The following is a 12,891-nucleotide window of genomic DNA, read 5'->3' on the forward strand; positions in this document are numbered from 1 at the left end:
AGTGTTTTATTAGATATTTTGTACAGAAAATAAAATAAAAGTATACTTGTTTTCCCTCTGTAGATCCCACCCCCAATCGAAAAAAATGTTACTCCTGTGATAGACAGAGCTGCACAAACACATTGAGCTGTTCAGGGACTGAAGACCGCTGCATTAAAGCAACAGGTGAGAATCTGGGAAAGGAAGAAGAAGATTAAAGTCATGATCTTTTAAAGGTTTAAACATTTGACACAGATCACATATACCAATGCCCAGCTTAAACTGAATCAACCTTTGTTTTCTTTCTTTTAATCAGGAGCTTATGGTGGCCAGTCAGTTGTTATAAAAGGCTGTGCATCTAAATCCATCTGTGATTCTGCATCATTGTTTGGTGTTGAGAGCATCTCATGTTGTGAGGGGAACCTGTGTAACGGTGCTCAGAGTGTCTCCCAGAGCTTCCTGTTCCTCTGCTGTTCTCTGCTCTCCTACTTCCTGCTGCACTGAATCCAGCAGCTCTTCACATCCTACAGTCAGACACACTGTACTGAATATAGAGCTTGTATTTTCTCTGTACTGTATTTGGTGATTTTTCCTGTAAAATTCTGAGGTGACATTTTATGAAATAAAATACCACATCACCTTGTTCCTGGGGTCATATTTAATAAAGTTGTAAAGAAGTCTGAAAAACATGCAATAATAAAAATATTTTATTTCTTAAAAAAAAAAAAAAAAATTATATTAAAGGGATAGTTCATAAAATGAAAATGAAGTCATCATTTACTTAACATGGTGTTGTTCTAATACAGTATACTAGTCTTTCTTTTTCGGGTCATAAAAGGAGAAATTTCCAATACGCATAACGATCCCATGCAACACGTATCATATATTCCAATGGGCTATATGCACGGTTACTTCCTGGTTGTCGTTAAGCCAGCTCGGGCATTTCCGGTGAACTGTTACTAGCTGTTCACTCTGTAGTCGCTGTACATCGACACAAAACCATCAATGGTTGACTTTTTAATGTTCGTATTCATATTTTAATGCACTTATCACATTTACCTAATTTGCTAATAAATCAGTTTTATTGATTGCAATAAAGACGAAGCTATTTGGACCGTTTAAAAACGCCGTGTCTGTAATTAGACACGCATTTTTTCCCCCAGCACTTAAATGTTATTTTTAATGTGATGACCACAAACATTATTTGTTCAGCCTTCTGAGATTGTCCCCATCGTAAAACCGAACGTTTCAAAATGTATGAAATTCAACATTTGATAGAAAACACTTATTTAAAAATAAAAAAGACAATAATTACCACTTTAACCAGCAGGTGGCGGCAAAGTAGCATTTATTTGCGCATATATCAGCCATTTCCTCTAATCGTTTTTCGCTTCGTTTTTGACTAAATATTAAACATTATAAAAATAACTAGGTTTAAAAATACATTTTGTTAATGTGAAGTATGAAATACTCAAAAAATCTTAAGAAAACCAATAACTTTTCCCTTTGTAATCACAGGAGCTGTCAGTCAGTGCAGCGCAAGATCAATGATTTCAGCACACTTGTAAAAACACACATTTTATTCAATTAATCTAACTAAATTGCACAATAAATATTTAATTTTTGAAGCTTTTTTTTCACATAAAAGTGTTAAAACTGATGGTCGAATTTAATTTAGCCGAGGAGGAACAATGAGGTACGTCTTTATTTATTTATTTTTTATGCCTTACGTTTGAATAACTAAATTAATGCTATGCCTGTCTATTTAAGTGACTATATTCTGATTATAAACTAAGTATTACCCTACTAATGCTCAACACAAGCAAATGACATCTCGCCGGAAGTTTTCGAGCTGGCTTATATTAATGCGGAAGTTCTAAAGAACGCTCCGTGCATTGTTTTGATATGATGTGGTTTGGTGAAAAAAAACACTATATCCTGTACATGAATTCAGGCACTGGGAAGGACACATTGGGACATTGATGACTATTTCTGGTGACATGAAAACATCCCCAGATAGCATCAATGATCGAAATAATGTTGAATCAATGTTAAAGGGTCATGAAACCCCAGAACACTTTTTTTGAGCTGTGAACAGATATGCATAGGCTGCACATCATTGAAAACACTAAAGGCACTCATTAATTTTATCTATAATTTGAAATTAGTTGTTTTTGCATTTTTCAGAGCGATTTCTGTCTACCGGTTTGAAAAGCAAAGTCGGAGCAACGTCACAAAATCTGACGTCATCGTGTACTACCGGCAAGATCCGGAGTGCTGATTGGCTCCAGTATGGGCTGGTCGAACATGCTGACGTCAACAGTTTCTGCATTTATTCATGAGAAAAAGCACATTCAATCCAATCACTGCGCTGTAGTGTGCATAAGATTATAATTGCGGTATTATGCATGAGGAAGTATCACTTCTCTTGCCCCTGTCTCGTGTCATTCAGAGACATGGGTCGTATACAGGTGCTGGTCATATAATTAGAATATCATAAAAAAGTTCATTTTTTTATTATAAATTATTTTTAAAAATGAAACTTTCATATATTCTAGATTCCCTACATGTAAAGTAAAACATTTCAAAAGTTTTTTTTTTTTAAATTTTGATGATTAGAGCGTACAGCTCATGAAAGTCCAAAATCCAGTATTTCAAAATATTAGAATATTTCCTAAGATCAATCAAAAAATGGATTTGCAAAACAGAAAAGTTCAAGTTCTTTAAAGTATGTTCTTTTGTGCACTCAATACTTGATTGGCAGGACATATTACAGCAAATGACTTGCTCCTAGCACAAATTACTGCATCAGTGAAGTGTGGCATGGAAGTGATCAGCCTGTGGCACTGCTGAGGCACTACTGAGCCTTCAGATCATCTGTATATTTTTGGATCGACTGTTTCTCATCTTTCTCTTGAAAATATCCCATAGATTCAGGTCAGGCATATTGGCTGGCCAATAAAGCACAGTAATATCATGGTCAGCAAACCACTTGGAAGTGGTTTTTGCACTGTGGGCAGGTGCTAAAGTCCTGCTGGAAAAGGAAATCAGCATCTCCATAAAGCTTGTCAGCAGATGGAAGCATAAAGTGCTCCAAAATCTCCTGGAAGATGGCTGCATTGACTCTGCACTTGATAAAACACAATAGACCAACACCAGCAGACGTCACGCCCCCCCAAATCATTACTGACTTCAGAAACTTCACACTAGACTTCAAGCAGCTTGGATTCTGTGCCTCTCCAGTCTTCCTTCAGACTCTGGGACCATGATTTCAACATGAAATGCAAAATTTACTTTTATCTGAAAAGAGGACTTTCGACCACTGTTCACTGTCCAGTTCTTTTTTTCCTTAGCCCAGGTAAGATGCTTCTGACGTTGTCTCTGGTTCAGAAGTGGCTTGGTAGTTCCTGAAGATGTCTGAGTGTGGTGACTCTTGATGCGCTGACTCCGGCTTCATTCTACTCATTGTGAAGTTCTCCCAAGTGTTTGAATTGGCTTTACTTGACAGTATTCTCAAGCTTGCGGTCATCCCTGTTGCTTGTGCACCTTTGCCTACCCAATTTCTTCCTTCCAGTCAACTTTGCATTTAATATGCAAAGTGATGTTTACATCACTCTGTAAACAGCCACCCCATTCAGTAATGACCTTCTGTGACTTACTCTCTTTGTGGAGGGTGTCAGTGATTGTCTCCTGGACCATTGCCAAGTCGGCAGTCTTCCCCATTAGTGTGGTTTCAAAGAACAAAAGATACCCGGAATTTATACTGTAGGGATGGTCATTTAATGAAACTCAAATGTAAATATTCTAATATTTTGAGATACTGGATTTTGGACTTTCATTAGCTGTAGGCTCTAATCAACAAATTAAAAAAAAAAAACTTTTGAAATGTTTTACTTTACATGTAGGGAATCTAGAATATATGAAAGTTTCATCCAGTGTATCTACGTGTCGTTTATCATGAGACTGTAGTGCTCGTAAACATAATGAAAGTAGCCTATTATTAGCCCTTTTAAATATACTTTTGCATTTCTCCCTTGTGCTTGGGAGTTTGTTGTCATTTTTCTCCGTGCTCATATTCATTATTCTGTATAATGAGTGTGTTGTAGGTCTGTGTTTCATTGGTTGTACTCTGTTGAACTTCTGCTGAGATCTTGAGAGATTGATTGTCTTCTTTTATCTTCAGTTGATTTCAGGCTATGTAGCTTTAAGTCAGTTGTAGTTGTGTTTCATTTTCTGAGAGTGTAAGCATGATGTTAAACCAACATCACATTGTAACCCTGATTCAATGCCATTACCATTGATTTTTTCTTGAAATTTCAACATTGATTCAACATTAATTGCGGTTGCAAAAGTGACATTGATTCAATGCAGTTAACGTTGACACATTAACATTGATTCAACAATATTTCGATCATCGATGCTATCTGGGATAGCTAATCATTTAATTAATCGACAGCCTGTTCACTAATCTGCAGCATATTTTACACTAAACAATACTTTCGTTTGGAATTATAGGCTATGTAGATTTTAGCTTGATAAAAATGTACTTTTTTTTAAGGCAGACTAGAGAATGTTGCAACAGGTAGGACTCATTTACGACATTACCAACAGCAAATGTGCCGCATTACTGTTTAACAGACAATACAGAACAATAGACAGAACAATAGATGTAAAAGCCACTGGAAGGCAATCCTGCAACCTTTAGCCAAAAAAAGGTAACGGCTAATGCTAAGGCTCCGGCTGTGTCGGTACGCAGGGAAGGAGTTTTGAACGGCGGGCACTGATGTCACTGCCATTACACAATAGGCTGAGAGGTGCCGCACGTGATTAAGTTAGCCGTTACGCTTTCTCCAATGTTAAGAGATACAGATGCTCTCATCTCCCTATAATATACAATCTCTGGCGGTATCATAGAAGCAGGAAGTCAAACCAGCCATTCAAATGACAATGGAAAGAGTAGTGTAGAATAAAGGTAAAATATATGAAAAATATGGCTTTTTTTTTTTTAAACGAAGCATTAAGACATGTTAAACTGCACCTCATAAACAATCAAGCCTAGAAAAAATCCAGTGAACCACCCCTTTAAATACTGAATGTTCTCTTGAGTTTGGAAGCTTTCTCTTCTAAAATAAATACATAAAAGAGTTTAGATGACGAGTTTTTCAGTTGGTTCTACTGTGTATGACTGACTAACATTCAGGTCACAACGGGCCTGAAAACATGCAGCGGTCAAAGGGTTTTTTCTCTTGCAAAAAAAAGGAACCATAAAAAAGGACTCACCACAACACTTCCCTTATATCTGTTTGTCGCAATGCAAAATCACATGCAATGACAAAAGGATGCTTGAGAACATTTGATCTAACATGTAATACATTTTTTTTAAACTTTGAATACAGATTTATGTTGTTGATTATCACATACAAAAAGCAAAATTTTATTAAAGAAAAACAAAAAGAAACATTTCCTGCTCTTACACCACTGAAAACACAGGATATTTTCATTGATATACATATACAGGAGATCTTATAAAATATTGAAGAGCTTATGATTAAAAAAAATCACTGCTTGCCTAGGTGGTTATTTTCAATAGGTCTGTACTGAAATATTGTTTAGAATGATATCTTGATATATCAAAAGATTAGGAGTGCATTCCAGACCCATATTTTTTTTTCCTTATACAAACTGAAACTACTAATTTGATTTCATCAACATACTGTATGTCTCAAACCATCTTCTTTCTGCAGCTTTAACAGTATGAACATTTTAATTGACTTGTCACTATAGCATATTTGCATGTTGCATGTGTTGCATATCATTATTGCACAAGTGTGATAAAGGTCCCTCTAGCTGCCTTGTTTTATTTTTAATCTCAGTCTTACCACATCCTTTCACACAAATGTTGTGGTTCTGTTTAAACAAGTGGTATCATGTCCCACTCCCACACTGTGAAGGTGTAACACATTCTACTGAACTGCACTTACTGTAATCCTTTAAAGGTAAAACAAGTATATTCAAGTGAAAACATGATAGAACTAGTCTTGACCTGGTTTCTCAATAACTTTACATACAGCTGAACGTACACTGTAAAAACATAAATCGTAAAAAAATGGTCAATGTCTGTCAGCTACGGCTGCCAAACAAAAACCTTAAAATTAAAGTAAAATATTCTAATTTAAATAAAGTGTAAAACACTCTTACAGAAAAAAACACTGTTATTTTACAGGTATTCCCTGAATTATTACAATAAAACACCTTCACTGCAAAACATAATCTTTAAAAAAAATGGTCAAATGACTTTCAGCAACAGCTGCCAAACAAAGTCTGTAAAATAAATGTAAAATATCCTAATTTAAATAAAGTGCAAAACACTCTTACAGAAAAAACACTGTTGTTTTACAGGAATTGTTACTATCAAAACAAATTCACTGTAAAATGTGAATCTCTTGTATTTAACCAGAAAAAGCACACATACATGAATGAATGAATGTAACTACAGTGGGTACAGAAAGTATTCAGACCCCCTTAAATTTTTCACTCTGTTATATTGTAGCCATTTGCTAAAATCATTTAAGTTAATTTTTTTTCCTCATTAATGTACACACAGCACCCCATATTGACAGAAAAACACAGAATTGTTGACATTTTTGCAGATTTATTAAAAAAGAAAAACTGAAATATCACATGGTCCTAAGTATTCAGACCCTTTGCTCAGTATTTAGTAGAAGCACCCTTTTGATCTAATACAGCCATGAGTCTTTTTGGGAAAGATGCAACAAGTTTTTCACACCTGGATTTGGGGATCCTCTGCCATTCCTCCTTGCAGATCCTCTCCAGTTCTGTCAGGTTGGATGGTAAACGTTGGTGGACAGCCATTTTTAGGTCTCTCCAGAGATGCTCAATTGGGTTTAAGTCAGGGCTCTGGCTGGGCCATTCAAGAACAGTCACGGAGTTGTTGTGAAGCCACTCCTTCGTTATTTTAGCTGTGTGCTTAGGGTCATTGTCTTGTTGGAAGGTAAACCTTCGGCCCAGTCTGAGGTCCTGAGCACTCTGGAGAAGGTTTTCGTCCAGGATATCCCTGTACTTGGCCGCATCCATCTTTCCCTCGATTGCAACCAGTCGTCCTGTCCCTGCAGCTGAAAAACACCCCCATAGCATGATGCTGCCACCACCATGCTTCACTGTTGGGACTGTATTGGACAGGTGATGAGCAGTGCCTGGTTTTCTCCACACATACCACTTAGAATTAAGGCCAAAAAGTTCTATCTTGGTCTCATCAGACCAGAGAATCTTATTTCTCACCATCTTGGAGTCCTCCATGCGGGCTTTCATGTGTCTTGCACTGAGGAGAGGCTTCCGTCGGGCCACTCTGCCATAAAGCCCCGACTGGTGGAGGGCTGCAGTGATGGTTGACTTTCTACAACTTTCTCCCTTCTCCCGACTGCATCTCTGTAGCTCAGCCACAGGGATCTTTGGGTTCTTCTTTACCTCTCTCACCAAGGCTCTTCTCCCCCGATAGCTCAGTTTGGCCGGACGGCCAGCTCTAGGAAGGGTTCTGGTCGTCCCAAACTTCTTCCATTTAAGGATTATGGAGGCCACTGTGCTCTTAGGAACCTTAAGTGCAGCAGAAATTTTTTTGTAACCTTGGCCAGATCTGTGCCTTGCCACAATTCTGTCTCTGAGCTCTTCAGGCAGTTCCTTTGACCTCATGATTCTCATTTGCTCTGACATGCACTGTGAGCTGTAACGTCTTATATAGACAGGTGTGTGGCTTTCCTAATCAAGTCCAATCAGTATAATCAAACACAGCTGGACTCAAATGAAGGTGTAGAACCATCTCAAGGATGATCAGAAGAAATGGACAGCACCTGAGTTAAATCTATGAGTGTCACAGCAAAGGGTCTGAATACTTAGGACCATGTGATATTTCAGTTTTTCTTTTTTAATAAATCTGCAAAAATGTCAACAATTCTGTGTTTTTCTGTCAATATGGGGTGCTGTGTGTACATTAATGAGGAAAAAAAATGAACTTAAATGATTTTAGCAAATGGCTGCAATATAACAAAGAGTGAAAAATTTAAGGGGGTCTGAATACTTTCCGTACCCACTGTATATGTTACTGCCGCTGAAATAAAGCAACATGCAGCATAACACCAATGTTTTCTGGCTCATCCTGGACTGAAGCACAGGCTCTACTCTCCAGCACAATGGTGACCCACAAAACACACGATACAGAAACCCTTTAAATCCCAACAGAACATGAATTCTAGAATATGATTCCACAATATCACAGTAAATCGTATGAAAATAACAGTTAATATACTCAGAAATTTGACACTACATGATATCAGCAAATCAGGCTGCTTCATGATAGCTATATCATCAACAAGCAGGCAAAATAATCTGATCAGAGTTTCTCCTGCACTTTTTTTCTACAACAAACGTGCATCAGAAACACACAGTTAAAGCAACCAGAGAAAAACTAACATGAAAAAAGTCAAGGGTCAAGAGTACAACTAAAGCAAGCGCTCACCTCCATAACAGTGACATCAAACTTTTTTTTTCATCTAAATCTTTGTTAATTCTCAATAAGAACCTTTGTATAGAAGAAATAAAGTCTGTAATAAGTGAAGATGCTGAGATCTTGAGAGATCTGTTAGTGTTTAATGTTCTGCTGTTGCCAGTCATTTGAATCAAATCAGGAAATACCTGTAAAATAACAGTGTTTTTCGGTTTATTTAAATTAGGATATTTTACTGTAATTCTACAGGGTTTCTTGGCTGCCTTTCATTTGACCGTTTTATCATTTAACTGTTTTGTTACTGTTTAATTACTGATTATTTTTGTAATTTTACATACATTTGTTTACAATTTAAGAAAACAGAAAAAATACTGTATAAAAAATACAGTAAATCTTCTGTAAAAAAATATATGAATTACTTTATTTTTTCATTAATGTCATAATACATAAAATTACAGCCGAGTTGGTAATAGAGTAGAGTTTTAGTAGACTTTTGAGTATAATTTAAAATAAAAGAAAATGACCTGTAAAAAAAATCACAGTTATTTTCCATAAAATTAGGATTTTTGTTTTTACAGTGTAGGTAACCTAAATCTATGTGTAAACTGAAGCATGTGAGATTTTCTTTCTTATGCAGAACACAAGAATATATTTTACAGAGAGTTTGCATAGACTTCTGTTGTTTTTAGATCAGGTTAATGATATTTTCTATTGCCTAACCCAGCCCTACCCCTAAACCTACCCATCACAGAAACATGTGCAGAACACTAGACTTACATAAAAACATGTTTTGGTTGATTTATAAGCTTTTTAAACACATTTTTAAACCACGGAAATGGTTGAGCACCTACGGAAAAACATCTCCGTTCGTTTTAACCAATAAAAAATTGATTTCGACTTTCAGACACGACTGTCTTCTCACGTTAATAGTTCATTTAATGCGGGTTCTATGGCGTTATTATAATGAAAAATGTCGAGAGCGCATGATTGTAACACGAGCACATCAAATGCGCGAGCAGGAATTCTCTCCGCTCGCAGACGGATTTTGGGCGCGCGCTCTCGCTCAGATATTACATGTGCGTTGTCCTCCTGCATGTGCAGCCATGAATCTAGAATTGTCTTCTCTCCAGAATTTAATGTTTGCCAGAAGCGCAACATTATAGTGTGGGCACCCACCGCGAGAAACATTAATCGGCGCATATGCCAAGTTTGCCAACAAATGTAAATCAATATAGCTTAGTAGTTGTAAATTTTTCTGTCTCACACGTGTCCCGCAAAATCACATCTACTGTCCTGCAACAGATCAATAGCCAGGTGGTCACCCTACATTTGGCCCTCAGAAATATAGCCAAACCTGTACACAAAAACACTCACTTTTCAGAAAATCTACTTTTGTGTTCCACCCGAAGAAAGAAATTCATACAAGTTTTGAATGACATGAGGGTGAATAAATGATTTTTTTGGGTCAACTATCACTTTTAGAAGGTTGGTTTAAGATACAGTATTCATTCTTTATAGTTTCCTTATTAAACAGTCATTTATCATTAGCAAGTAAATTATGAAAGCTGAAGCTTCTGTTTCAGGAAATGTCTACTGTTAAACTTTTATTTTCTCATAAAGACCCTCCCCTTTTGAGAATCTATAAAATGGGCACTGAAACAGACGTTATTACATTCACCTCCTGATCAAAGATGGATCTGCAAATCTCAGTTTTTCTTCTCTTCATTCTTTTCACTGCAGGTACAAAGACAAATAATGTTTGTGATGTTACTGAGAATAATAACAGATCACTGATGCATCTCTCTCTGTTTTATTACTACAGGACACTCTCTCAGCTGTTATGAGTGCATGAGTCTGACGGGTTCTTGTGCAAGTCAAACGGTAAAAACATGTCCCATTGGATATTCTCATTGTATGACTTCAACAGCTGTGGCACAAGCTGGTAAGTCCAATATGATTGAAATTTACTGTTTGACTGATTGGGGATGCCGCTATTATTTACTGGTGCTGCAACAGAACAGCTACTCGTTTATCTGGCAGAATTTACAATTTCAAACACAGAATATTCTACATATATTTCTGATATTTAATTTGATTTCCCTCAGATTATGATTTTATATTTAAACATTTTTTGAAATGAGAAAAGTGCTAAATTTTATAAATTCATATTTCTAAATACATTTTCCATCTGAATAATGTGCAGTTTAATTAGTCTTTCCTGCATTCATGGTTTTAGGTGACATTAATACTAAAGTGAAAGTTAAAGATTGTGCTCCTGCCTGTCAAAGTGTGTCCATGAATACCGGCGTTTCAAAGGTGACTTCTTCCTGCTGCGACACGGACCAGTGTAACGCCCGAGATCCTCCAGGTATTGTGCTTCCATGATCATGTGCAAATAACTATCTTCTTTTAAGTAAACACTCATTTTACTTCCAAAGGACATTCAATCAGGAAAATAAAAAGAAGGTGTGTCTTATCTGTCATGAACTGATTGAATGGAGCTGCTAAAGAAGTGTTTTATTAGATATTTTGTACAGAAAATAAAATAAAAGAATACTTGTTTCCCCTCTGTAGATCCTGTCCCGAATGGAAAGAAATGTTTCTATTGTGAGGGGAAGAGCTGCTCAAGCATTTTGAGCTGTTCAGGGACTGAAGATCACTGCATTAAAGCAACAGGTGAGAATCTGAAAAAGGAAGAACAAGATTAAAGTCATGATCTTTTAAACTCTCTTAGGTTTAAACATTTGACACAGATTACATATAGCAATGTCCAGCTTAGACTGAATCAACCTTTGTTCTCTTTCTTTCCATCAGTGGCTTATGGAGGCCAGTCAGTTTCTGTAAAAGGCTGTGCATCTAAATCCATTTGTGATGCCACAGCATCAATTCATAATGTTCATAATATTGAGAGCATCACATGTTGTGAGGGGAACCTGTGTAACGGTGCTCAGAGTGTCTCCCAGAGCTTCCTGTTCCTCTGCTGTTCTCTGCTCTCCTACTTCCTGCTGCACTGAATCCAGCAGCTCTTCACATCCTACAATGAGACACACTGTACTGAATATAGAGCTTGTATTTTCTCTGTACTGTATTTGGTGTTCTGATGTGATTTTTTTCCTGTAAAATTCTGATGTGACATTTTATGAAATAAAATGCTACATCACCTTGTTCCTGGGGTCATATTTAATAAAGCTTGTCATGTTGTAAAAAAGTCTGAAAACCATACTGCAATAATAACATTTATATATATATATATATATATATATATATAAAATTATAGTTCATAGTTCATAAAATGAAGTCATCATTAGTTTTCAGGTACAGAAATTAATCAAATGTAAAACAACATTGCATATAATCTTCACTGTACAAAATAAATAAAGATTAATCATTATTAAAGTTACAAAAGTTATTCAGTCAGGAGCAGTGAGCGATTTCCTTGCCTTTTGTTGTTTGATTGCAGACAGCAGGAATATTAGGCTGCTGTCACTTTAAGAGATAATGCACAGATCCGGTACACTGATATTGTACACCTATGTTGTCTTTCTGGACTGTTTACGTTCACTTAAGACATAACCTACTTTGTTTGCTATAGGATGTTCAACAAGATGAGCATGTTGACATAATTTTTGTGTGAATTTGTCCATTTAAGCCCAAGACTTGAAGAGAACTAAATATTTGTGTGTTCTTGCACTTGAATGTTTAAATTGGCAAAGCTTAGATGATTTTAGTTTAAACTATAGCAACGCGTGCTGCGCTTGTGCACTATAAATCCGTCGATATACATTAGCATATTATAGATGCATATGCGTTGTCAGATTTGAGATGAACCACGGTGCATGTGCGTACCGAACCAAGGGTGGAGAATGGTACGGTTCGATTTTTTAACCGTTCATAAATATTCTAGTTTGTATAATAATATCAAAATTTATAAACACTCAAATGCATACGTAAACTCCTCCATCAGAGAGCCATTAAAAACTTTCAACAGCTCGCTGCATCGTTATTCTGACTGGTGATGCTGTGCGCAATGACAGATGAGTGATTTTCCCTCTCCACTTCCTGTGAAGTCCACTTTGCAGTCCACTTACGCATTGAATGGAACACACCTTTAGTTTTTTCATGGCATGACATAGTGGGTGCATTTCAATCAGCTCTCTATACTGTTAGATACCCGAAAACCCTGAAAAGCACTGTGTATTTTATTTATATCTTTGATCTATTGTATTTATTTGTGCTGTTGCTTGTAGTTTGATTATTTGTTCTCATTTTTTCGTTATTTTTATTTGACAGTAGTCCTTTTTTCCCTGAACATATAGCACATTCACATATAGCAGGGGCGTTTCCTCCGAGGAGGCAAGGGAGGCAGTGCCTCCTCAAAAAAACTGGATGAGAAA

The 12,891-nt window shown here is 36.5% G+C and overlaps 1 protein-coding gene across 5 annotated transcripts in view; it reads left to right on the forward strand.

Moving 5' to 3' along the window:
- LOC127503759 (urokinase plasminogen activator surface receptor-like) overlaps positions 1-11,662 on the forward strand; it is a 67,701-nt gene extending 56,039 nt beyond the window's left edge. For 3 of the 5 annotated variants that reach the window (XM_051877875.1, XM_051877874.1, XM_051877872.1), the window contains exons 2-5: positions 10,320-10,439; positions 10,734-10,865; positions 11,072-11,173; positions 11,312-11,662. In XM_051877875.1, the coding sequence (XP_051733835.1) occupies positions 10,320-10,439; positions 10,734-10,865; positions 11,072-11,173; positions 11,312-11,511 (554 nt within the window). In that variant the 3' untranslated portion in view covers positions 11,512-11,662. Of the gene's footprint in view, positions 1-63; positions 166-295; positions 623-10,123; positions 10,238-10,319; positions 10,440-10,733; positions 10,866-11,071; positions 11,174-11,311 lie in introns of those variants that run through there. The other 2 variants (XM_051877873.1, XM_051877879.1) reach the window with 2 other exon arrangements.
- Positions 11,663-12,891: the final 1,229 nt, after the last annotated feature.

This window comes from Ctenopharyngodon idella, chromosome 21 (assembly GCF_019924925.1).
Source record: "Ctenopharyngodon idella isolate HZGC_01 chromosome 21, HZGC01, whole genome shotgun sequence".
NCBI classification, from domain to species: domain Eukaryota; kingdom Metazoa; phylum Chordata; class Actinopteri; order Cypriniformes; family Xenocyprididae; genus Ctenopharyngodon; species Ctenopharyngodon idella.